Below are 26122 nucleotides of genomic sequence, written 5' to 3' on the forward strand. Positions count from 1 at the left end.
GTGAGGATAAGTGATGCCAGAAAAATATACAAGCTGGGCTTGATATTCCTTTAATCCTAAGCAGTCAGGAGTCAGAGGTAGGAAAATCACAGCAAGTTTGAGGCTAGCCAGGACTATATAGTAAGACCCTGTCTCAAACAGAAAAACAGGTGTAAAAATTAAAAAAAGTCTTGGGCTGGGTATGATGTGGTGCACGCCTTTAATCTCAGCACTCAGGAGGCAGAAACAGGAAGGTCTCTGGGGGTTTGAGGCCAAGCCTGGTCTACATAGTGAGTTCTAGGCTAGTCAGGACTAGATGGTGAGATCGTGTCTCAAAAGAAAAGATAACATAGCCAGATAATAGTGGTGCTTGCTTGTAATCTCAGCATTCAGGAGTCAGGGGTAGGAAAATCACTGCAAGTTTGAGGCCAGGCCAGTTAGGGCTACATAATGAGACCCTGTTAGGGGAGTGAGGGAAGAATTTTAGGGTCTCTTTGTTCTTAGTTTTTACCAAAGTCAACTGAAGGCTCTTTTGGTTTTAGATCACCGTTAATATAGTCCTTTCTTTTGTAATGTTCTGATGCCCAAATTGATAACTTTGAGTATTACTACTCAAAATGTTTAGAGAAATTTGGCCAAGTTGGGGCAGAGCAGATCAGATAGATCTTATGTTGTTCAGATAATATACTCGCTAAGAGGGAATTTCTGTTGTTTGTTCTTTTTCTTCCTCCCCAAATGGGTCCAGATGCAACTAATCTCAGGTGATTGGCCTTGGAGTACAGCCTTCTTGGGCAATTTCCCCTATGTTCTTTCAGTCCTTGTTAATTTGGAAGACATGTAAAAAGAGGTTTATAATTGATATAAAGATGTAATCACTCAAGTACATAATTTAATCATAGATCTTTGATTTCTTAAGATCATCATCATTCATAGAAATCAGGTAGACTGTGACCATTCACTGACGTCTAAAAACATGTAGTTGCTAAATTTATACTGTGATAATGGTTATCACTACTACTACTTGGCTAGATTAAGTATTCTCTTTATGGAAGATACAAAGAAGTTTTCTGATAACGTATACTTGTCGCTTGTGGTAGTAGGTAAACTAGACTTCCAACTACTGTACATAGTCTACATCTTTCTATTCACAAACCAGAGTGGGTTAGAACTAATTAAATACTGTCAAAGATATGCGTAGTTTAAAAATTTTGCCAGGAGACAGGGCAGAGCACTTGCTGAGTACATGAGATACCTTGGGCTCAATTATTGGAGCACAAACAAAACAGTCATTTTGTTAGGCAATTCCAATTTGAGCAACAAACTGCTACTTAGTAGTTTTCTAGATTTGGCAAAAAATCACCCATTGTTTTATGAATTAGTTAATTGCTTTGAAAGGGAAAGGGAAAGGGAAAGCCTTACTCAACAATTGATTTGACCAAATTAAAGTTAGCAACAGCTAACTGCTACTTGCTTTCATTTTCATGTGTGAAGGGAATTTTTCTGTTAGCTGCTTGCACTGTATTTTATGATCACATATTAAATACTACAGTATATTTGTGCTTATTAATCAACCAGAGGTAGTTTTAATTAAGATTGTAAAATTTCTTTAACATTATACAAAATAGTATTTTTTAAGAGAATTTCTTTAACGAATGCTAACTCTGGAGTGCTTTCTATGTTCTTTTTAGTCGACCGTATACTAACAAGGTAATTACTTTGTGGTATCGTCCACCTGAACTGCTCTTGGGAGAAGAACGATACACACCGGCTATTGATGTATGGAGCTGTGGGTAAGATAGTCTCATTGGCCTATTGTACTAAAGAGTGAATTAAAATGAGAAAAATTTGATAATGATATATATATATGTGTGTGTTTTTATCCCATTAGATGTATCCTTGGTGAGCTCTTCACTAAAAAGCCTATATTCCAAGCAAACCAGGAACTTGCACAGTTAGAGTTAATAAGGTAAGCTATTGATAATATTTTTGGAAATGGGAGATGTCATGCTCCACAGGACATTAAATTGTTTTTCAAGCTTGTCTTTTCAGAAGAACAACGTGGTTCTCTTGAAGTCTAATGACTGCTAAACAGAGCAGAAACTAGAATGCAGGCCCTGTGGTTCTTGTTCCAGTAAAATTAAGAATCTAAAAGGAGTTGGTTCGAGTGTTTATTTTGATGTTTTTGTGGTGAAGAGAGGGATTAATTCAAAGGACTTAGACTTTGATAGGATGGAAAAGGATGTGTAATATAGATGAGAATGTATGATTAAATATTCCATTTTATGTTTATGTAACTGCATATGTGTGCATACCAGAGTACATGTGCATACTTAGCATTTGTCTTCATTATCTTCATTATTTGTAGGCCCTCATAGGATATAGCTTATAAACAGTTAATCATACATGTTAGTAAACCTCTTGATCTTGCATCTTTTTTCTATTCCCCCATCCCCCGCAGGGCAGGGGGAATAGGGCTGCCTTTGAGCTTATGTAGCCTAGGCTGATTTTGAACTCTGAGAAGTCCTCCTGCCTTAGCTTCCCAAGTGCTGGGATTATAGGTATAAGACATCACATCTAGCTTCAAATTCTACTTTTTTAAAAAGGGGATATTGGGGACTTGAGAGATGGCTCAGGGGTTATAAGCACTTGCTGCTCTTGGAGATAACCTGGGTTATCACATATGATGGCTCACAACTGTCTAATTCCAGTTCTAGGGGATATGATGCTGTCTTCTAGACTCTGTATGCATGTGGTGCACTTGCATGCATACAAGTTAATACTCATACACATAAAATAAAGGGGAGGATCAATTTTCTGTATAATGTAAACTTACAACTTAAAAGATTCGCATGAAAGTTTCAAAATAAGAAAGTATTTTAGGAATGAATTTGGAAGAAGACACATTTGCAGAATTATGCTTTCCTAACTAAACAAAACGAACATGAAGCAACAAGCAATAATCAGAGAAGGATGCCAAACTTATCTTCCAACTTTGAAAGATATCACCCAGAAAGAGAACACTTTAATCAAAGAAAAAGAAGATCTTGAGGATGAACAGTCTGCTTTTTGAGGAAGATTGTTGCTGTATTAGAGTTTGGCTATCTCTCCCTCTCTCCCAACCCCCAAAGCCCCAAAACTTTAACATTGCTCTTTATAGTGTTTAGGTAAGAATTTTTTTTCTTTTGCTATAGAGTACAACAAAGAAAGGTAATTCAGAGCCTTTTTTTTTTTTCCTTCTGGGGATAAGTTGTCTACATCAGGAACACCTAAACCAGAAAGCAGCATTGCTTGAATTCCAGAGCGACCAGTTGCCTCACAAAATGGAAGCATAAATCTCAGACTTGACTAAGGGGTATCCAGACACAGAACTTCGAATGAATATACACAGAGAAAGGAGTCTCAGTTCATTTCCATTTGTTACTGTCTGAATACCACAGGCTGGATCATTTATAAAGATTAAAGTTATTGAGCTCATGATCCTAAGGCTGGTAGTGGAAAATTGAGCAGCTGCATATGATGAGGTTGTTTTGCTAGTAGGGAATGCTACAGAGTCTTGAGTTGGCAGAGGGAGAGTCAGAATAAGCTCACCAAAGAGGCTGGCTTTTACAGAAAAGTCCATCCCTTAGTAACTCATTTACCAGTGGAGTTTTCATGATCTTCGAACCTTACAGGAGTTATACCTATCATACCACTAACACGTGACTCTGGGATTAAATTTCTAACACAAGAAATTTGAGGAGCACATACAAACCAAAGCAGGTAGGGAGTTCACGGGCAAAACAGGAAGCTTTTATTTTTCCTTTTTTATTGTGTGATAGGCAAGTAAACTAGAATAGTGAAGAACCTGTATTCCCCCAAATAAGAGTTATACTTTTCAGTGCTAACTTGAACATTTACAAGAAAAAGAGTATACAAATTCTCAAGGAATCACAGAGCATTTTCTCTAAATGAAATAAAGTTGGAATGTAAAGGTGGAAATGAAGTCTCTTGGGTGTAAAAAATTTTAATACATGAAAAAAGAGCAGTAGGGCCAGTGAGATGGCTTAGTAAGTAAAAGCTCTTGCCACTAGGCCTAACAACCCGAGGTTAATCCTCAGGACCCACAAGGTGGAAGGAGAGAATCCACTTCTGAAAGTTGTTCTCTGACCTCTGCCCCAATGTGGCATGTGCACACGCCTGCCAAAACACAAGCAAATATCAAGAAATAGATCAAATGTAAAAATTTCATGGATTAGTTGCACTTTGTAGACAATCACAGCTTTAAGTAATGTCATTTTGACCAACCACAGACTTTGTGGACAATGGTGAGCCCATAAAATTATATTGAAGCAGAAACATTGACACCAACTAGTGATAGCCATAGTTTTCCTAAATTGCAAGGATTGCTCATATACTTTCAGATGCCAAATGAAGCCCACTGCTGTGAGTTAGTCTGATGAAAGCACAGCACATGCAATCATTAAGTACACGAAACTCAACGGTAGTATAATACTGTGTTGCTGGCTTTTTTTTTTTTGGTCTTTTTGAGACAGGGTCTCCCTGTAGCCCCAGCTGTCCTGGAACTCACTATGTAGATCAGGCTGGCCTCGAACTCACAGAGATCCGCCTGCCTCTGCCTCTCTAGTGCTGGGATTAAAGGTGCCACCATGCCCGACGCTGGCTTATATGTTTAGTTTTGTACTTCATTTTTAATTTTTATTTTATGTATATGAGTGTGCTGCCTGCATGTATGTAAGTGTACCCATGTCTTGCAGTGCCCTCGGAGGTCAGAGGAGGGTGTTGGATTCTCCTGGAACTGGAGTTTTGGATGGTTGTTAGTTACGATGTGGGTGCTGGGAACTAAATCTGGGTCCTCTGCAGGAGCAGTCAGTGCCCTTAACCATGGAGCCATCTCTCTAAGCCCCTAGTTTTGTACTCTAAAAATCAATGTTTATTGTAAAACTGTGTTGTTAAGGCTGCAGCAGCAGCTTCATACAACTCATGTTTATTGCCTCTTGATTACATCAAGAAGCCAAATCAGTAAATTGACCTCCATCTAGGTATGTAAATACACGTTCTTGTGTTCATACAATGAGAGTCACCTACTGACACATTTCGTAGAACACATTCTTGATAAATGGCTTTACAGTTTAAGTAAGAAAATTAAAACTGTGCTGGAGAGATGGCTTAGCAGTTAAGAGCACTGACTACTCTTGCAGAGGACCTGGGTTTGATTCCCAGCACCTGCATGATGGCTACAAACTGTCCTTAATTCCAGTTCCAGGGGAATCCGAAGCCCTCTTCTGACCCCTGCAGCATTGCATGACACGGGTGCACTCACATACATGCAGCCAGCAGTCATATACATATAAATAAATAATTAAAAAATTAAAACCAATGAAGTTAGCATTCACCTGACAAGTAGGAGAAGGGAGCAACAAAATAAACCCTAGGTAATAAAAACATGTAATGATTTGAAATACACAAAAGTATGGAACTTCTCCATAAACTGATTTGGTTTGGGGATTATTTACATATATTATAACTCATTTTGTTTTTTTAAAATACTTTTATGTGTATGAGTGTTACGCCTGCATGTGTGTAAGTGCACCTGTGTTGTGCAGTGCCTGCGGAAGTCAGGAGGAGTTGGATTCCCCTGGAACTGGAGTTACGGACAGTTTTTAGCCACCATGTGGGTGCTGGGAATCAAAACCAGGTCCTCTGTAAGAGCAGTCAGTGCTCTTAACCACTGAATCATCTCTCCAGCCCAATATAATTCAGTTTGTAAGTTAATGGCATGAGAACAAAAACAGTTTAATAAAGATCTTAATATAGAATTACCTCAAATATATCTGGCTGGAGAGATGGCTCAGCAGTTAGAGCACTGGCTGCTCTTGCAGAGGACCCAGGTTCAATTCCAAGCACCCACATGGCGGCTGACAGATGTCCAAAACTCCAGCTCCAGAGGATCCGATGTCCTCTTTTGACCTCCGTGGGCATTGCATGACACGGGTGCACTTACATACATGCAGGCAATACACTCATACACATAAAATAGAAATAAAATTTAAAAATGAAAAAATTACCTCAGATATAAAGAAAATAGAAATAACCATGAGATTATTTATTTTGTCCAAATTGACCCTAGAGCACATTAGAAAACCCAAATATATGAAACAGTACTGTGAAAACATTACTCAAAAGTACCAGGCCCTGATATTTAGTATGTAAATTCCTGCAAACATTTCAGGAACCACTAATTGTAATGTTTAAATTACTTCATAACAAAATAATGCAAGTACGGGATGGAGAAAGGGCTCAGTGGTTAAGAGCACTGATTGTTCTTTCAGAGGACCTGGGTTCGATTCCTAGCACCCACATGATGGCTAACAACTCTGTAACTCCAGTTCCAGGGAATCTGATGCCTTCTTCTGACATCTGCAGGTACTGCATGACATAGGTGTGCCATATATACATTCAGGTATAACACTCATACACAGAAAAAAAAAAGAAAATTTCTTTTTTTTTTAGTCTTTTTGAGACAGGGTCTCCCTGTAGCCCCAGCTGTCCTGGAACTCACTATGTAGACCAGGCTGTCCTTGAACTCAGAGAGATCCGCCTGCCTCCGCCTTCCAAGTGCTGGGCTTAAAGGCGTGCGCCACCATGCCTGGCTAGAGAGAAAAATTTCTTTAAGGGCCAGGTATGGTGACACACACCTTTAATCCCAGCACTAAGGAAGCAGAGGCAGGTGGATCTCTTGTGAGTTTGAGGCCAGCCTGGTCTACATAGTGAGTTACATGCCAACTGGGGCTACAGGGGGACTCTGTCTCAAAAAGACCAAAAAAAAAAAAAACCCCCAAAACAAACAAAACCCCTACAAAATAATGCAAAACTGTTCCCTAATTTTTTTTTCTTTAAGATAGGGTCTCACTATGCAGACTAAGCTCAAAATAGATAACCACTTGGCTTTGCCTCCCAAGTGCTGGACTTAAATATGTGTGCCACCATGCCTTCCATAGATATTTTGGTGACATGGAAAGCTAATAGAATGGGGTTAGTAACCTGTGACTTTCTATTAAGGTACCTATCCCATTCAACTAAGGGATGGGATCAAGAGAAGGGTGATTATTTCTAATGTTTTTTTTTCCCCTCTGCGCTCAGCTCTCCAAGGTTGGTCTCCCCTGTTTCTAAGTTTTTGTACTGCTGTATATAGTTTAGTTAAATATAGACAGATGCATTGCTTTGCAGAAGCCTTAAAACAACTGCTGAACAATTAAGGATGAGCAAGTAATTCCTTAAGAGGAAAGTACAAGTTATAAAAGAAGGATCTAGCATACTGATTATGTTGAAAATGTTTTTAATTTCCACCTTTATTTAAAAGAAACCAAAAATAAATAAATTCAAGACTAAGTATTCTTAATGGTGTGCTGGGGTGTGGTTTATACAGGATAGAATATAGAATTCTACTCATAGAATTCTCTTTTTAGAGAGTAAATGGACACTTAGAAATTTCCAGTTAAATAAAATGCTTAAATTATGTATCTGAATATTTTCTTTTAATATGATTTCTTCTAAACCTATTATTTTTCTATTAATCCTGACATGGTTGGATACTGGGGCTTTTATCACTGGTAGTTCATATATCATAGGTTATATATAATGTAAACATTGTTTTTCCTGGGGCTGGAGAGATGGCTCCACAGTTAAGAGCACTTACTGTTCTTCCAGACAACCTCGGTTCCATTTCCAGCATCCACAGGGCTAACAATTGCCTGAAATTCCAGTTCCAGAGGATCTGATGCCCTCTTCTGGCCTCCGCAGGCACTGCATGACACTGCTGCACTTATAAGGGGAAAATAGTTATACACATAAAACATTTAAAAAAAAATTCTCCTGAATTTTCTCAGACTTCATAACAATTCAGTGTCTCCTATTTATGATTAAGAAAACTGAGCCATAGAAAGGTAAAGAATTTATACAGGTTCCTTCAAGCACTAAGTGGAAAACTGATTTAAATTAACCATTTTTTTACTCTGAAGGAATAAAACTTCCTGGAGCTTTATACATATATATGCAAGCACTCATACTTGGAAAAGACAGCATGAAAAATTTCTGTAAGGTGTTACTTTGTGGGTCTGGAGAGAGAGCACAGTAGTTAGAGCCCTAGCTGCTCTTGCAAAGCACCCAGGTTCAAAACCTACGTGGTAGCTCACAGCTGCCCATAACTTCAGTTCACCGCTCTTCTGATCTCCATGGGTATTGCACACACATGTGCACTCACATCCATGCAGACAAAACACTCATACACATAAAAATAAGTAAATAAAATTATAAAAAGATACTACAGGGGTGTGTGGGGAGGTGTGGATGTTTTGAGAGGAGATGGGGGAGGGAGGTGAATATGATCAAAACGTATTGCATGAAGTTCTCAGTGAATAAAAATACTATTTTGTAATAAAAGATAGTTTGAGATTTCTTTTTTTAGGGGGCGGTCCTTTTTGAAACAGGGTCTCCCCGTAGCCCCAGCTGACCTGGATTCGCTGTGGAGACCAGTCTGGCCTTGAGCTCACAGAGATCCACCTGCCTCTTCTTCCTACTGCTGGGATTACAGGCATGCACCACCACATATGGCATGAGATATTTTGAAGTTTCTAAGGGAGATAGGAGGAAATAGCATTCAGCTTTTCATTAAGAGATTAACATATTATGAAAGTACAGTATATACTTATATGAAACTCTCAAAGAATAAAAATACACTAAAAATAAATTTAGAGCATTAGCATAAAGTAGAGATCATCATAAGAATGCAAAGAGGTAGCTGTGCTGGGTATTGCATGTCTTTAATCATTGCACTCAGAAGGCAGAGGCAGGCCAATCTCTGTGAGATCAGCTAACCTTGTCTGCATGGTGAGTTCCAGACTAGCTGGGGCTACAACGAGACTGTCTAAAAACAAAACCAAGGAAGTTTGAGGAAAATTTTTAAACAATTTTTCATTTTAATAGAAATATGTTTATCTGGTAGATGTTGAATAGGCATTTGCTGAGACTATAAACTTAAGTATAAAAAGGTGATAAAGCAATGAAAATGTGTAATACTAACAGCCAGAATGTTTAATGGTGAAATATTAAAGACAAAAGTAATAAGAGGTTGATTTCTAGTATTACTGTTTACAAGTGTTTTATAAATTCAATTAGTAGTGTTAAGAAAGTGAACCATTAAGAGATATGTGATACATAGAGTTGTAAATACTTTGTCTATGACAACAGTGCTTATGTATGCACGAAGAAAATGCAGAACATGTCATAGAAACACCTAAAATACCTCAGAATAAAGGTTTGTAAAGTAACAGGAGAAAAAAAAATCACATGATATGGTAATATGTATTTATCATGAACTAATCTACTGAAAATAACTTTAAAAACTTTAAAAAATGTATTACTAATAACCAGCTAGAAAATACAGTGGGACTGGGGGAGGTGCTGCTAATAAAATGACCAATGTGCATGCCCCAGGAGTACTGAAAACCATGTGTCCTTAAATTTTTTTTGAGAGCTATATTTTGTTTTTTTTTTTTAAAAAGTACTATATATGAGGGTTGCTGCATGTAAGTGCACATTTATATTTTATATGTAAGTGTGGGGGGACTGTGTTTGTGCACATGAGTGCAGGTTCCCTTCCAGGCCAGAGGTGTCAGATCCCCAGGAACTAGAATTACAGGTGTCTTCTCCATCTGATAGAAAACAAGCAGTATGCACTCTTAGCTGCTGAGCCATCTCTTCAGCCCCTCTTTATACCATCTTAATAAGAACATTCTTTTTTTTAAAAGTATTCTTTTTAACCTTAAAAAAGATTTGTTGAGAATTTTATACATGATATAAGGTGTTTTTTTTTTTTTATCAAATCCATGCCCACTCCTCCCCCTCCAATAAGAAAATTCTTAACCAAAATTTCTAGACAGTTTTGAAACTGGATACTTGATGATTTTGTTCTATGGAATGATAAACTTGAAAATAACTGGGAAGGAGGAACAAAAAACCAAGAAAACAACCAGGAAAGGTCTTAAGATGGAGAATTTGACATAACTTGTTAAAACCAAATTACAACAAAGCTACTTGGGCACAATATATATTTGAATCAAAAAGTTGTTTAAGAAGTTTAAAAATTAAGTTAATACGGACTATGGAAGGCATCAATTAATGCATCAATTAAAAAAAATTTTTTTTGAGATGGTATCAAGTCGTTGCTAACCTTGGAACTCACTTTGTAGAGCAAGCTGACCTCCAGCCTTCCTAATGCTGGGATTATAGACATGTGCCACCATGACTAGCATAAACTGTTCATTTGTCATTGGTTGTGTGGTATTTACTAGGTACTGAGAATGCCATGGAGTCCAAGAAAGAGTAAGCCCAGTGTTTCTACTTAATAGTTGGGAATGGACACCGTCAAACATATTGGTGAAGTATATCAAGTGCTGGGACTGGAGAGAGCTTAGTTAAGAGCATTGCATGACCTTAGAAGGACCCAATTTCAGTTCACAACACTCACATGGCAGCTAACAGCCATCTGTAACTCTAGTTCCCAGAAGTCTGATGCCCTCTTATGGCCTCTGTGGATACTGCATCTACGTGGTACACTTAAATCCACACAGTCAAAACACTCATTCACATACTTAAAAATGAAGAACTTAAAATATATCAGGTGGCATTAAATTTAGGGGAGTAGGAAGTGATGGGAGGTCATCTACATAAGGCCAAGAAAGGGATCCATCAAGATAGCGTTTGCATGAGGTTCATGAAAGCTATTAAAGACCCTGAGACATGAGCATCCTTGATTTATTTTATGAATGTGTTTACTTAGTGAATGATAGTGGGAAAAACAGCTTAGTCCATCCACTTAGCAGCATATTGTACTACTTTGGCTAGGGGGTTTCAGTCTTTTTAATAGTGGTTTATCCTATCTTTATTTAGTTTTTGATAGAGTGATACAGAAGCGGCATACAAAGCACAACTTAAAGTTTGATCCCGTTTAGGTAAAATATCAAGGGCGTGTAATTGTTCATCTAATCTAAATACTGACTTAAGAAAATGCTAAGGAGGAAAATTTCACTTTCTGGTTTATGTATATCAGTGTGTTTTGGTTCCGATGTTAAATATTTATATAATATTCATAAAATTTGATTCCACGGTATTTTCTAAGCACTATGAAAGGAAATTGGGATTAAACAATAATGTCTGAGTGCAATAAGACAACAGCAAAGTATGTTTGAAGGGTCTGGGCCTGAATTCAAATGCCAGTCTAGATACTTCCTGCTCTTGTGGTATAGGATAAGCTCTATTCTGTAAATCTGTTTCTTCAAAGAATAAAGCTAATAGCATGCTTAGGGACATAAGAAATGTGAAATAAGTCTGTCCTTGTACATGCCTCTTCCCCTTTTTACTTGGAGTGATGCTGCATTGTTTGTTCAGGTAAAAGGTCAAGCATGAGCTATCTGTAAGATCAGTGTTGTGTAAAAACATAAAAAACTGATGAAGAGTGGGAATATTAACCAGAATCTGTTTTAAAGACTTCTAAAGTATAATGACTGATTATTTATAATTTGCTTTGTTTAAGATTTTAAGTATTTTAGACAGATTGCTAGCCCTGTGATAAAGGTAGCATAGACTAAGAAGTGATGGAAAAAAATAAAATATGTTGATAACGAGGACAAAAATTGTCTCTATGTAGGCATAGACAAAAGTTCTCATTTAACTCCAAGCCTTGTAGCAGCCAGCTAGAGAGCCTTTTATATCATATAATGTATGTGTTTATGAAATAAACTGATTTAATCATGTAATGAATTAAAAGTGATTCAAATTTAAAGAATCTGCTTCTGTCTGTCTGACTTCCCACCCCTACTTAAAGATACATAAATACTCAGTTCTAGGTGGTTTATACAAGTACAGATTTTAAGAACTTAAAGGAATAGCCTCAGTATTGCTTGAAAGGAAGGAAAGATTGTTTTGTTGTTGTTTAAAACAGTCTCCTTTTAGTCTCTATGTAGACCACGCAGGCTTTGATCTCAATCTGCCTCCTCTGCCTTCTGAGTGCTAAGATTAAAGGTATTCACCACCACACCTGGCCCTTCAAAAACTTACCTTTTCCTTCCTTCCTTCCTTCCTTCCTTCCTTCCTTCCTTCCTTCCTTCCTTCCTCCCTTCCTCCCTTCCTCCCTTCCTCCCTTCCTCCCTTCCTCCCTTCCTCCCTTCCTCCCTTCCTCCTCTCTTCCCTCCCCTCCCCTCCCTTTCCTTCTCCTCTCCTCCCCTTTCCTCCCTTCTCTTCTTTTCTTTTCTTTTTGGTCTTTTTGAGACAGGGTCTTCCTATAGCCCCAGTGGGCCTGGAGCTCACTATATAGACCAGGCTGGCTTTGATCTCAAAGCTTTCCTTCCTTCCTTCCTTCCTTCCTTCCTTCTTCTTTTTTTTGAGATAGGGTCTCCCTGTAGCCCCAGCAGTCCTGGAACTCACTTTGTAGACCAGGCTGGCCTCGACCTCAAAAAGATCCTCCTGCCTCTGCCTCCCAAGTGCTGGAATTACAGAAAAACTTACTTTTTTAACAATCATCTATAACCCCTAAAAGTAATAGCAAATTATTATGTAGACTTAGGCTTCTCAATCCTCAATCTTTATGGTCTCCTAACTTCTTTGCAGTCTAAATCGAAGATCTCTAGAGCCTTTTTGTTGGTTGTATTTACTGACAGTTAACTTACTGGAAATTAAAAATATTTGTCAGTAATTTTAATGCAGTAGAACATAACCTTTTTAGTGTCAAGAAGTGTATTTTCTCAAAAATTGGTGAGATGAGTATATTATATACTTGGAATGTCTAAAATCACACTGGGATCCTCATCTGAGATGAGTTATTTACAATCATCTTTTCAGATACCTGTGGATATTCTTTTTTAGGGGGGTGGGAGGGGGTTTCTGTGATCTTTTTAAAAATATTTTTTTAACAGAGCATAGGTGGGGTTTATTTATGGAAGAGACTTGTGGATATTCTTTTTGAAAGTATCCAGAAACTAGATAAATGGTGGTTTTTTCATTTTGGTTGTAATGTGCAACCTGAATTCATTTGAAGGACTATCATACTATATTGAAGCCCACTGGCCTATTTTGTACCCAATGGACCTTTGTGACATTATTTATTGGTCATCTGAAAAATATTGATGCACTAAATGAGCAACTCTTTCAAATTTATTAATTGTTCTTAGCACTAATACTATTAGAAAAGCTTTTGTTTTTAAACTTTTAAAAAATTTATTTTATGTCTATGCATGTATTGCCTACATGTTGGTTAAGTGCACCCATGTTGTGCAATGCCTGTGGAGGTCAGAAGAGGCTGTCGGATCCCCTGGGACTGAGGTTATGGACAGTTGTTAGCTGCTATGTGGGTACTGGGATTTGAACCCAGGTCTTCTGCAAGAACAACCAGTGTTCTTAACCGCTGCACCATCTATCCAGGCCCAAGGAAAGCTTTTAAGTATTATGAAGCCATCAGTTTCGCGGTGGTGGGTGCAGGCTTTTCAGTATTCTGATTTTTCCTTGAAATTTAGAATTTTATAATTTATAATAAACTGTTGTCTTTGAAGCAAAAGGCCAATTTTTATTGTATTTGAGAAAATATTAGGCACCCTGGTCTTAATGACTAATGTCTTATTTTACTTTATTTTTTGTCTCTGAGACAGGGTCTCCCTGTAGCCCCAACTGGCCTGGAACTCACTAAGTAGACCAGGCTGGCCTTGAACTCACAGAGGTCCACCTGCCTCTGCCTCCTGAGTGCTGGGATTAAAGACATGCTTCATCACACCTGGTTCCAATATTTTACTGTTTTTAGATTTTAAAAAATCAGCAACTTCAGCTTGAATTTCACATTGCATGAGTATTTTTCCTTACATGAGCGATCATATTTGTGGGTGTGGGGTGGAGAGGAGAGAGAGCTTTATAACTTTCTCATTTCATCTGAGAGCACATTGCAAAGTTATATGCCCCAATATTAGGATTTAATAATTTTAAAGAATTATTTTTATTTTATGAGTGTATTCCCTGCATGTATGTAAGTGCCCCCATGTCAGAAAAAGGTATTGGATCCCCTGGAACTGGAGTTACAGATGGTTGTTAGCTGCCCACCCGTGTGGGTGCTGGGAATCAAACCCAGGTCCTCAGCAAGAGCAGCAAGTGGTCTTAACTGCTGAACCATCTCTCCAGCCCTCTACCATTATTTTTGTACCATTATTGCAACCTAACATACTGAAAAGGGCAAATGTCTTAGAAATAATTTGGACCTGCCAGGTCCCTGGAGTACAGGGGTGTACAGAGGTCTTTAGACAGCAGTTTAAAAACAACAAAAACTATGCAGGTGCCCCTGGAGGCCAGAAGAAAGCATTGGATTCCTGGAGGTAAAGCTATAGGTTGTTATGAGCCACCTGAATGGGTGCTGGGAACCAAACTTGGGTCTACCACTAGGCCATTTCTCTAGCACCTGGACCTCAGTTGTGAGAACTGTTGCTGTTTGTCAGTCTCATGTGAATACGGATATAAAACATCTAAATTAACAAATAGAAAATAAAGTATTACAAACTGTTGCAATGTAACAGTTCCTTTTATTTGGCCCAAGTGATGCTTGGCCTGTATAAAGACTAGACATTAGGAAACTTCTTCATATAATTTATAGCATTAGAAGTCCTTCTAAAATTGAAATGCCACAAAAAATGAAAACCTGTAGTTAAAATGAGCTCTTTGCTTTCTTCTATTCCCCCCCCCCCCTTGGTTTTTGTTTGTGAGATGGGGCCTCACTATGTTCTGTCTGGTCTGGCTATGATGTAGACCAGGCCACGCCGATCCCGAACGCTAGGATTAAAGGCATCTGCCATCAGTCCCAGCTCAATGAGCAACTTAATAGGAGATACTGAAATATTAGGAATTTTTATGCTTGTGAATATCTTTCATTATGAATTCTGCATTTCTCAAACCAAAAATCACCTTTCCCAGACATACAGCAAAGCATTCCCATTAAAATCTGAAACTAAAGTTACCTTAGAGATGTGTGCCATCACCAGTACTTTAACATTGTTAATTACCACATGATGTAATACACCTGTCTGGCGTGGTGGCACATGACTTTAGCCCCAGCACTGCGACGGGGCTGGGGGACGCCTGATATGGGTGTATGTGTATATGCTTACTGATTGTAAATCTGGAAAGCCTCAGGTGCTAAAGCTTTGGGACTGTAACGTCTAGGATGCTTTTGACTGTTTCCTATACAGTTTTCCTAATTAACTGCTTATAAAAACTGTAATGAGCGAAAAACATAAAAAAAAAAAAAACCTGTTAAGCACAAAGTCTCACTGGAAAAAAAAAATACATAAACTGAGGGAAATAGGCTCTTACTCTAGGATAGAAATATAAAGCTTAAAAGTCTAGAGCATCAGTTGGGTCCCGTCAGGAATTTCTTTTAAGGCGAGAGAGATGTGTCAGGGATAAATTGCTTTGCAAGCATGAGGTTGGAAGGTCAGGTCCCCAGAACCCATGTAAGAAATTGAGTGGGTATGGTGACTCATCTGTGATCCCAGTTTTCCAGGTATAAGCTAGATTATCCAGACTAGCTGAATCGGCAAGCTTTAGATTCAGTGAGAGATCTTGCCTCAATACATACCATGGAGAATGATTGAAGAAGACAGTCTCTTACACAGAAGCACTCATACATACCATATGCATACTTTGGGAAAAAGTTGTCTTTTAAGAGAGTACTAATTAGAATTCATGTATCAAAAAATTCTGAAGGCCAGCAAGAGGCTTGGTGGGTAAAGGTGCCTGCTGTCAAGCTTGATTGCCTGAGTTATATGGTAGAAGGAGAGAACCGACTTCTGCAAGTTGACCTCTGAACTCCACACATGGACAGTGGCACATTTCTATGCATGTACACACAAATTCTCAGGAGGATCATTAGAAATGTATTTATTCATAACAGAATAGGCTAAGTTAGTAGATTTTCCAAGTGGACCTCAAATAGTTGAGGAGTTAGTTACCTTAGCATATGCTATAACATACAGTGTCTTAGAAGGTAACTTCAGTATATCTGGATAGAGGAGTTTCTTCTGCCAGCCTTTCAAAAACAAAGATCTCTGGTATTTATTGATAACAGAATAGGCTAACTTAGTAGATTTTCCAAGTGGACCTCAGATATTTGAGTACTTAGCACATGCTTTAACATACAATGTCTTACAAGGTACCTTTAGTATATCTGGATGGCTGGCTACAAAGTACAGACTATTATTATACAGTTACCAATTGCTTTCCTATTTGCCTCTGGTTTCTTTCAACTTTCCCTGTGTCTGTGTATTTGTCCTGTCTTGTGTGCTACTATTAGCTAGGTAACTTTAGTCCTTAGTTATCTTCCAACAGCACTTAACAATAAAATAATTAAAATTTTAGCTGAGTAAAACCTCATGTTTATCATGCTAAGAGGCAGATGCTAGTTCATTTCATACCTTTGAAGTAAAATTAACCAGTCTTACAGATTCCTAAGTTGTATATGTGATAAGTGACCACAGACAGGATTCAGATTTAAAGTTTGTTTTCAGAGACTGCCTATATTAATGGGTTCGTAAGGGGGTCTTTAAACTTGACCTTGTAGCCCCAGGTCTGTGTGCTTCCAGCTCACCTCCCTAAACTGGTTAGATTCTAGCTACACTGATTTATTTAGTCTTCCTCTTGGATTTCTATTCTTTGTTATTTTCATGCCCTCGCCTATGTTTTCTCTGCCTGTAACATACTCTCATTTTCTTTCCCATCTATGTATAGTTTATCCTTGGAATTATAATAAAAATCTTCATCGTTACCTTAAATTTTCTTATATCTGCAGTTGGAAGTGTCCCTCTATTCTAATACAATCTATTATTATTGATGTGTTCCATTCTGCTCGCCTGAGACTTATTACTGATATTTGTGTAGCTGTGCAAAAATGAGACATAGTTTCTAAACCATAATGTAGTAGAAGCAGCTATGTATACAACGAAATGCAAAGCAGGATGAAACAGGTGTGAAAATCATGCAAAGAATATCCATTCTGAGTAGCATTTGGGAATAGAGAAGACTGTTGAATAACTGACCTGAACCTCAAGAAGTGATGAGGATTCAGCTGGAGCTGCATAGAATCTAGGAAGAAATAGAAGCACAGACAGGAAGGCCTGGTCTGTGGAAAGAGCTGATTAGATGAGAGGCAGCTTCGTGAGTGAGGTGTGGTCCCTAGGATCATCTCATACTGCCCATGCTCTGAATGTTGCAGAGGTTTGAGGAGTTTGAAAATTGTGTTTTATATATATATAAAATAAGGCACTAATAGTTTGTCAGTGATATGTCCACATTTTCTCTTTTTATAAAAGCCTTAACAGTTTATAAATAATATATACTCAAGCATAATTTAATCAACATTTCACCAGTACTTAAGCTAGTTTTTCAGTGTTCACCACTGTGGTAACCTATTTGTGTATCGCATTCCTTGTATGATATATCAATACAGAACAAGCTAGTGATGACTTTCAAGTTAAAATTAGAGAGTAAACCGGGTGTGATGACCCGCGCCTTTAATCCCAGCATTTGGGAGGCAGAGGCAGGCAGATCTCTGTGAGTTCAAGGCCAGCCTGGTCTACATAGTTCCAGGACAGACAGCTGTCTCCAGGGAGGCCCTGTCTCAAAAAGACAAAAAAAAAAAAAAGCGGAAAGAAATTAAAAGTATAAATACCTGTGACCAGAGGCATTCCTTACACTTAAGAACTTTGCTGTTTTAAGATTCCTACCTTTATGGCCCCCTTGTGGCAGTCTTGCCAGTTTTCCTTCTTTCTTAGCTAGGAAATTGGCTTCTGCTGGTACTGTAAGGCTACCTTATCTAACTGGGAGGTGGCCATGCTAGCCACTCCAAAACCAGGATGAGACATAGTGAACTGTAGCTTTCTTAATTTGCTGATATCTAAGACACAGGTCTTGTATTTTGAATGTTACCCGTGTTTTAGGGTTTTGATTGCATCTGCTGAAAATCATTTTTTAATTAAATTAGGACTAAAAATTTGTTTTATTTTTATGTGTATGAGTGTATTGCCTGCATGTAGGTAATTACACCCATGTCATGCAGTGCCCAGAGAGGACAGAAGAGGCCATCGGATCCCTTCGAGCTGGAGTTATGGACAGTTGTTAGCTGCCATGTGTGTGCTGGGATTCGAACCCGGGTCTTCTGCGAGAACAACCAGTGTTCTTAACTGCGAAGCCATCTCTCCAGCCCCAGGACTAAAATATTTTAAACATATAAGATCAAGGCCTTTGAGTCCTTAACAATGAATTGATTTTTTTGTTGTTTATTTATTTTAGAGAGAGGATCTCCCTGTAGCCCCAGCTGGCCTGGAATTATATGTAGACCAGGTTGGCCTCAAACTCACAAACTGCCTGCCTCTGCATCCTGAGTGCAGGGATCAAGGGCATGTGCTACCACTCCTGGCTTGAGTTGGCGTTATTTTTAACTATTGTATGTATTAGTTTTCCTATGTAGTTGATAATGATGTTGTACTTTCTTTGTGCATTTAGCCGTATTTGTGGGAGCCCATGTCCTGCAGTGTGGCCTGATGTAATCAAACTACCGTATTTCAACACCATGAAACCAAAGAAGCAGTATCGCCGAAAGTTAAGAGAAGAATTTGTTTTGTAAGGAAGGGATGCTTAAATATCTATATTGCAGTGAAAGTTTATTTTGAAATCATTAGGGTTTGGGGTTGGGGAGGGTGTTGAATGTAGGGGTTCTTTGTTTGTTTGCATTTTCACTTTGCCCAGGCTGGCCTTGAATTCTCTATGTAGCAAAGGGTGACTTTGAATCTGAATCCTACCTCTACCTCCCAAGTGCTTAATGGAATTACAGGGATGCCTACCTAGCACACACAGCTCAGAAAGTCATTTCTTAATGTATTCTATGTATCACTCTGTCCTTGACCTAAGATTGACAAACTGCAGTTCTAGTTCTTCTAGAGTGCTGAATTTTGAGTTTCCCTTTGCTACAAGTAAATTACCTTTCACTATCTTTGTGGAATTAGTGATTTGGGTCTTATGCTTTATTTGGTGTTTGTATGAAAGAATTTATTTAAAAATACTGTTTTAAATTGTATTAAGATAGCTTTCAAATGAGCGTAGCTTTTATTTTAATCCAGTTTTTGAATTTATAACAGCAAATTGCCCATAGAGTAATAAAATAGATTATTGTATCCTAAATTGTCCCAAAATTATGTACAAATGATTGACTATTAAAAATTTGTATTTTATTTTTTATGTGTATGAGTGTACTGCCTGCATGGATATAAGTGTACTTGTGTCATGCAGTGCTCATGGAGGCCAGAAGATGTGTCAGATCCCCTGGAAATGGAATTATTGACAGTTGTTAGCTTCCACATGGGTGCTAGGAATTGAACTCAGGTCCTCTGCAAGAACAGCCAGTACTCTTAATCACTGAGTCATCTCGCTAGCTCTCAGCCCCCTTTTTTCTTTCCTTTCCTTTTCTCTTCTTTTTGAGACAGTGTTTTCCTGTAGCCCCAATTGGCCTGGAACTTTGTATGTAGATCTCGATTTCACAGAGATCTACCTGTCTCCAGGTGCTAGGATTAAAGGCATACATAGCCATGCCTGGCTATGAAGTATTTCTTGAAAGAAAAATTTGATATTTGGGTAGAATACTGTCAAAATTAATACTATTTCATCAGTACTTAAATTATTTTTTAATGTTTACCACCCAGAATTACCAGTTTATAGCATTCTTTATATAAATTATAATAGGAATTGACTAATACCAAAGTAATATGGATATTTAAGATCTAAACAGGGAGGAAAGCAGTTGGTATTCAAACATAATTTTTAATTAATTTTTAAATTTGATATAGACTAATTTTCTTTAAAGTAAGCTCCCAAAGAAGCACTGAGCTTGTGTCTGAAGAACATACATGACTTTTATAATCCTCTCGTGCTAGTATTCCTGCAGCTGCACTCGACTTATTTGATTACATGCTTGCCTTGGATCCCAGTAAGCGATGCACTGCTGAGCAGGCTCTTCAGTGCGAATTCCTACGAGATGTGGAACCCTCCAAAATGCCTCCACCAGAGTAAGTCACTTTTTGTTATTTTGGAGTTGACATACAGAACCTAGAAAATTTTGCTAGCCTTTGTAATTAGCTGTAATCAGAAGTATTCCATGCCTGGTTAAATTGAGAGAAACTGAGAGCAATAAATAAAATGATAGAAAAACACATATTTGCACACCAAGAGTGAGATGCTCACGTATTGTTGAGCTTACCGTAGAACTAGCAAACATAGCTGTTCTCTAGCTAATGTAGAGTTACTGTATCTCCAGAGTGTAGGAATGTATTTCACCTCTAAGAATAAGAATACTTGCTGCTGGAAGAGCACTTATGTGAGAACTTAAGCTACTAGTGGTACTGGTTTAGCTAAAATTTTGAGTGCTATGCCAACTTAGTCTTTATAATCCTCTTAAGGTAGGTATTATCCTCATCACCATTTTACAGAGGAGGAAGCAGGCTCAAAGAGGTTAAAAAACTTGCCCAAGAATGCAAATAATGGTAAAGGGTGGAGCCAGCTCCCAAATGCAAGTTAGTTTAATAATATGAAGATAATTCTTTGACATCCTGCAAGATAGGACATCCTTACCATCATTTAAAAGATTATTAGTATCAGAGACATGTGGGATGAGTCATATGAAGGAAAAATGCATAGTTTGGAGAATTAGCATACCTAGAACCTTCTCAGAGCTCCTAGAATTTCTCCAGAATTGATTTAGGGAGGAGTGAAGAAGATGGTCCATTTGCCTCTTGTTGATAGGGTCTTTGTAGATAGTTTCTTAGTAATTGTTTACATGATGAGCATTGTTATTAAAAACAAACCTATCTGTATAATAATTTTGTCTGATAAAATCCACATATTTTTTGTGAATAAACATGGGCTCTGGAGTTCAAATCCTGGCTCTCCCATTTATCAGTTACATGGAATTTATTTCCACAAGACTGTCATGTTCAGCTTCTTTAGATTTTTATTGAATTGTATGTAAGTGACCTTTATGGGGTAGTTTCAAAGTCAAAAGTAACTACCATTTGACATGCAGAGGGATGCAAATCATTTACTGGTTTTTTGTTTGGTTTTGTTCTTGATTTTTTTTTTTTTTGGTGACTCAGTCCAGTTATGTAACCCAGCCTGGTTTTGAACTTAAGATCCTCCTGTCTGCCTCCTGAGTGTTGGGATTATAGGTGTGCACTACCACACCTAGCTAAGTCACTATTGGATTGTCACTTAGGTTTATTTATTTATTTATTTTTCCTATTAGTATAGATCATTAGTGTCCAAGTAGTTTGATTCTAGTACCCTACTTAAACTTTCTGATTTTGAAAAATTTTAACTACAGAAAAATAAGAGTATTAAAATGATAATTCATATATCCTTCACATAGTGATATGTGGACACACTTTGTTTATAAAATTTTAAAGAATTAGTTGTCTTTATTGACACAATCTAATATTCAAGAACCGAAACTGGAAAGATGGCTCGGCTGTTAAGAGCACTTACTGCTTGTCCAGAGACCTAGGTTTAGTTTCCAGCACCACGGTGGTTATCAACCATCTGTAACTCCAGTTTCAGGAGATCTGATGCCACCTTCTGGCATCACAGTCACTGCATGCACATGGTGCAATTACATACATATAAGCAAAACACTCATACACATAAATAAATCTTAGAAAACAAAACCAGAACTGCTACCATTATAAAGAAGTTAACATTACAGTACCTGCTAGTCCGTATTCATAGTCATGTTTCTCCAGTAGCCCAGTAAGATTTTATAAACTTTCTTTTGGGGAGATAAAAGATTTATCTGAGCTAGCTGTTGTGTTTAACCAGCATATCTCTTTCATGTTGGTTACTATCTGATAATTGACTTTTCTTTTTTGGTGCTGTGGGTCAAACCCCAGGGCCTCACATGCTAGCCACTGAGCTACATCTCTAACCCCAACGATGGCATTTTTTGAAAGAGCCTAAGATGGGTGTTTGGCAAAACATCTCAGGCTTCAGACTGATTTCTTGTGATCAAGATTGGATTGTTTTTCAGTGCAAGAATACTACCTGCATGGTAGCAGGTGCTTCCTCCTTATGGAGCATGGCAGCAGGAATGTGGTATGACTTTGTTCTGTTACTGGTAGTGCTGATTCTAATAATTTAATCTATATAAGATGTGGTAAAACTGTATCAAGCCTATTTTCAATTGATACCTAAGCTCTTAAAAATCAAGCTTACAAGTTGAATAAAATGCAATAACCAGTGAATGTTAAATTAACTTTTTTAAGGCAAGGACTCCTTGTAGCCCTAACAGACATGGAACTTGCTAATTAGATGAATTAACATTTTTATGTAGAGAAGTTTCTTTAATCTTGTAAATGTATTCATTGGAGTCTAAATATCAAAGCCTTTCAGTTACATTATTCCTCTTTCTTCTTGAACTTCCATTACTCCTATACATTTTTTTATTCTAATATAACTGTTGCCGTAATTCTTTAAAACAAAGGTATGTATATAAATGGAAATTTAATTTAAAAGCATTAATATTAATATATGGTATGATGCTGTATTAGTAGTGCATATTTTGTTGCTTTAAAAATTAGTGATTTTGCTTGGAAATGCAGTCTAAAAATAATAAAGCTGAGATGTTTTCCTCCAAGTAATTTGCATGCTATTGATTAATATTTACTTACTATAGAAAGAGTCCCACTTTAATTGCAGTTTGCTTTTTATTTTTGTGGGCACACTTGGAAATACGTGTTTGAGACTGAAAGAACTTGTATCACAGCTATATCTCTCTGTCTTTGGACTGCTTCTACCTTAAATATCTAAAGTCTTTTATCAAAAAATTATTTTAATGACCTTTTAGAGGTCAGTTGAAAATTATTTTCTACTGTAGGTCTTGTGAGAGTAGGGAGTTGGAAACCATATAAACTGAAAACTTACTCAGACATTAGTAATTCATTTCAGGAACATTCTGTGAACCAGGAATAGATCCTCTTAAATACATCACTAAAGTATAGTCAGGGTAATATAATAACATTTGATTCAGTATTTTAAAAATCATGTAAACAACATATAACATTGTATATTCTATAATAGTCTGTAATAGTGGCTAAAATTATTAAGTATATACAGGAGCTGGAGACATGGCTCAGTGGCTTAACATGAACTGTGCTTGGAGAGGACCTTATGTTGGCTGGCTCACATTGCCCTTAACTCCAGCTCCAAGGGATTCAACACCTCTGCTTCTGCAGACACTGTAGCCAGTGCAGAAATACACACACAGACACACATATACATAGTTAAGAATAATAAGTATGGGGCTGGAGAGATGACTCAGTGGCTAAGAGCACTGGCTGCTTTTGCAGAGCACCTGAGTTCAGTTTCAAGCATCCACATGGTGGCTAACAACTGTCCATAACTCCAGTTCCAGTGGATCCGATGCCCTCTTCTGGCCTCCACAGGCACTGCACACACATGGTGCTCTTACAAATGTGTAAGCAAAACAAAAGCAAAAATAATTTAAAAATAAGTATGTTTAACTAAAAAGATGGCTATTAGTCTATAATTTTATTTTTTATTGACAGTATAAAAATTGTTAAACAGGGCCTAGAGAGATTGCTCAGTGGTTAAGAGCACTGGCTGCTCTTGTAGAGGTCCCAGGTTTGATTCCCAACACCCAGATGACTACTAACAACCATCTGTAACTCCAGTTCCAGGGGAGCCTATGCCCTCTCTGACCTCTGTGGGTACTGCACGACAGGGATGCACTTACATCATACATATAGGCAGTACACACACATACATATATGCACACACACACAGACACATGTGCACGTGTTAAACAATAAGCATTAAACACTTGCACAGTAATGTGATCATCAGTAATTGTAATAAATATTTTGATATGATTTGATAAAACTACCATACTGATTAATGATCAATGATATCAAACATGAGTACAGTATTAACTATTTGAGAGGCATTGACCAAGCCCTGAGAATGTTAGCATGTATTACCTCTATCCCCATGAGACTGGTATTATCACACTAAGGAAACTGAGATGCAGAGGTCAAGTTACTTGCCTGACAAGCAAAGAAGTGACAGAGCCAGCATTTGAGCCTTCAAAGAATCATGTAGATTTGGTTACCTGGAAAACAGGCCTGATCTATCTGGAGAATCAGTGTCACTAACCAGTACCATTGTAGACATTTATGTAAGGTGATGTTTATCCTCCATAGATGAATGTTAATTTGTAATGAATCTTTAAATTGTGGGAGGGAACAAAAGTCCTTTTCCTTTTCATGAATTCCTTTGTTCTTAAGAGGGTCTTCCACAAGAGCATTACATTTCCTTACTATCAGAATGGAAGGGGTGAAATCACTTTATTTACCCCACTTTACACTTTAACAGTATACCTGAAATCAGTGTCCCGACAGAGGCTAAGTCCCACGTCATAAAATGCACACATACCCAGAAAGGAAAGTCTTTGGAGGGTTTTTGATGCCTTAAATCTTCCCAGTATCAATATTTCAAATTGTCCCTTTGTTTGTTACTCCAGGAGGTTTTTACACGCTGAGGCAATGCACCATAGTAAGATGGCTGAGAGGTATGCCTTTGTTTTGTTTTCAGACCTCAGGTGCATAGACTTGGTTCAATCATAATCCTTGTGTCACTCATCATTGGTCCATGCATGGCTCTCTTTTATTTATTTTAGTTACCTCAGTTATTTTAAATAATGTTAATAAGCAGCCATGAACCTACCAAGCAAAAGCTAGAGCCTTGAAAATAACTTAATCATATCATAATCCTTTCTCCTACCCACATATTCCCTTGCCTTCTCCTGAGGTAACCATCATCCCTGTTTCCTTACTCTTGTATATACTTTCTGTTGCCATCTGTATGTATTCATAAAAAAATTACATTTAAGAATGTAGTTTTTCATTTTATACAAAGGTGTCATGCTGTTTGTAATCTTGTGGAAATGACTTTTTTTTTTTCCTAATACTGTATTGCTAAGATTCAACCATACTGTTGCATATGCCTTTATTTTATGAGATAAAGTAATTGTGAAAGAAGAGGTGTGAAAGAACTTCTTGAACATACAGGCCATTCTCACAGCTCAATCTTAGAAAAGGGGACATGTGGAAATGGAAATTCCCTTAAAACAGTCCCAGCTACACTCTTGGAAAGTCTCCATGTACCCTTTGAGGTAAACATCCAGGTTGAGGACAGCAGGTATATATCATTAGATGGCATTGCTTAAAAGAATCTAGATATTCTGGGCAAGTTTATTAACCTTTCCAAGCCTTTATTTTCTCAACTCCAAACTAGATAAAATTAAGTTTCTATATTATAATTAGGGTAAGAAAGCATTTGTAAGTCAAGTATTGTGTCTTTAAGCAAGCTTATTTTCTAGTATTTAGTGTAACAAAATTATATTAAGATAAATTTTTTTTCAGAATTGTGGGCAATTTTGGTAGTTATTAATTACTCAGAACTCTGTGCCTGGATTACCTATTCTTGAAACTCATCTATAGAATCCGTTTACTTTGGAACATTTGATTATAGTAGCAAGTAAAATGTTAAGTGAAAAGCTTTTGCTAGAAAGCTTTTCATGAATGTCACATTCTAGCCTTTTATTTTATATCTGGTTTCTGCAAATGGCATGTTTCTCCATCCTTTTTCAAATCCTGTTCAATGTATGATGTGCTGAAGGAATTGGCTTTAGAAGGTTGTACCAAGGAAAATGGTGGCCAACTTTATAAATATGTATTCTTAATTTTGACAACTATTTGTTATTCAGAAGGGAAAAGAAAAATAGTTCATCTGTACAACAGGGCATTTGCACACAGGAACTCATAGCGGCTGTGACAACAGCTCAGGACCTACACAGGATTAAGCCAGACAAAATCCCAGCATGGAGGGGGGAGGTAGTCAGGAAGTCCCACCTCGAACTGAGACTCTATTGGCAGTTGATGACTGCTGAGTCTGTTTTCTTCAGGGATGCAGCCCTTGAGATCCTGCCCGTGTTGCAGTAGAT

At 37.7% G+C, this 26122-nt stretch overlaps 1 protein-coding gene and 1 long non-coding RNA gene across 5 annotated transcripts in view; one reads left to right on the forward strand and one right to left on the reverse strand.

Moving 5' to 3' along the window:
- Cdk13 (cyclin dependent kinase 13) overlaps positions 1–26122 on the forward strand; it is a 112728-nt gene that overhangs the window by 79699 nt on the left and 6907 nt on the right. For all 4 annotated transcript variants that reach the window (XM_008836271.2, XM_008836269.3, XM_029564977.1 and 1 more), the window contains exons 8-11: positions 1668–1769; positions 1868–1945; positions 18565–18681; positions 19989–20120. In XM_008836271.2, coding sequence (XP_008834493.1) covers positions 1668–1769; positions 1868–1945; positions 18565–18681; positions 19989–20120 — 429 coding nt within the window. The remainder of the gene's footprint in view (positions 1–1667; positions 1770–1867; positions 1946–18564; positions 18682–19988; positions 20121–26122) is intronic.
- Positions 3768–9548, reverse strand: LOC115070916. Its single transcript, XR_003850016.1, has 2 exons — positions 7676–9548; positions 3768–4155 (listed from the first exon to the last, which is right to left on the reverse strand). It is a non-coding gene; the product is annotated as an uncharacterized LOC115070916 (long non-coding RNA).

This window comes from Nannospalax galili, unplaced genomic scaffold, assembly GCF_000622305.1.
Source record: "Nannospalax galili isolate Female #2095 unplaced genomic scaffold, S.galili_v1.0 scaffold54, whole genome shotgun sequence".
Taxonomy (NCBI): domain Eukaryota; kingdom Metazoa; phylum Chordata; class Mammalia; order Rodentia; family Spalacidae; genus Nannospalax; species Nannospalax galili.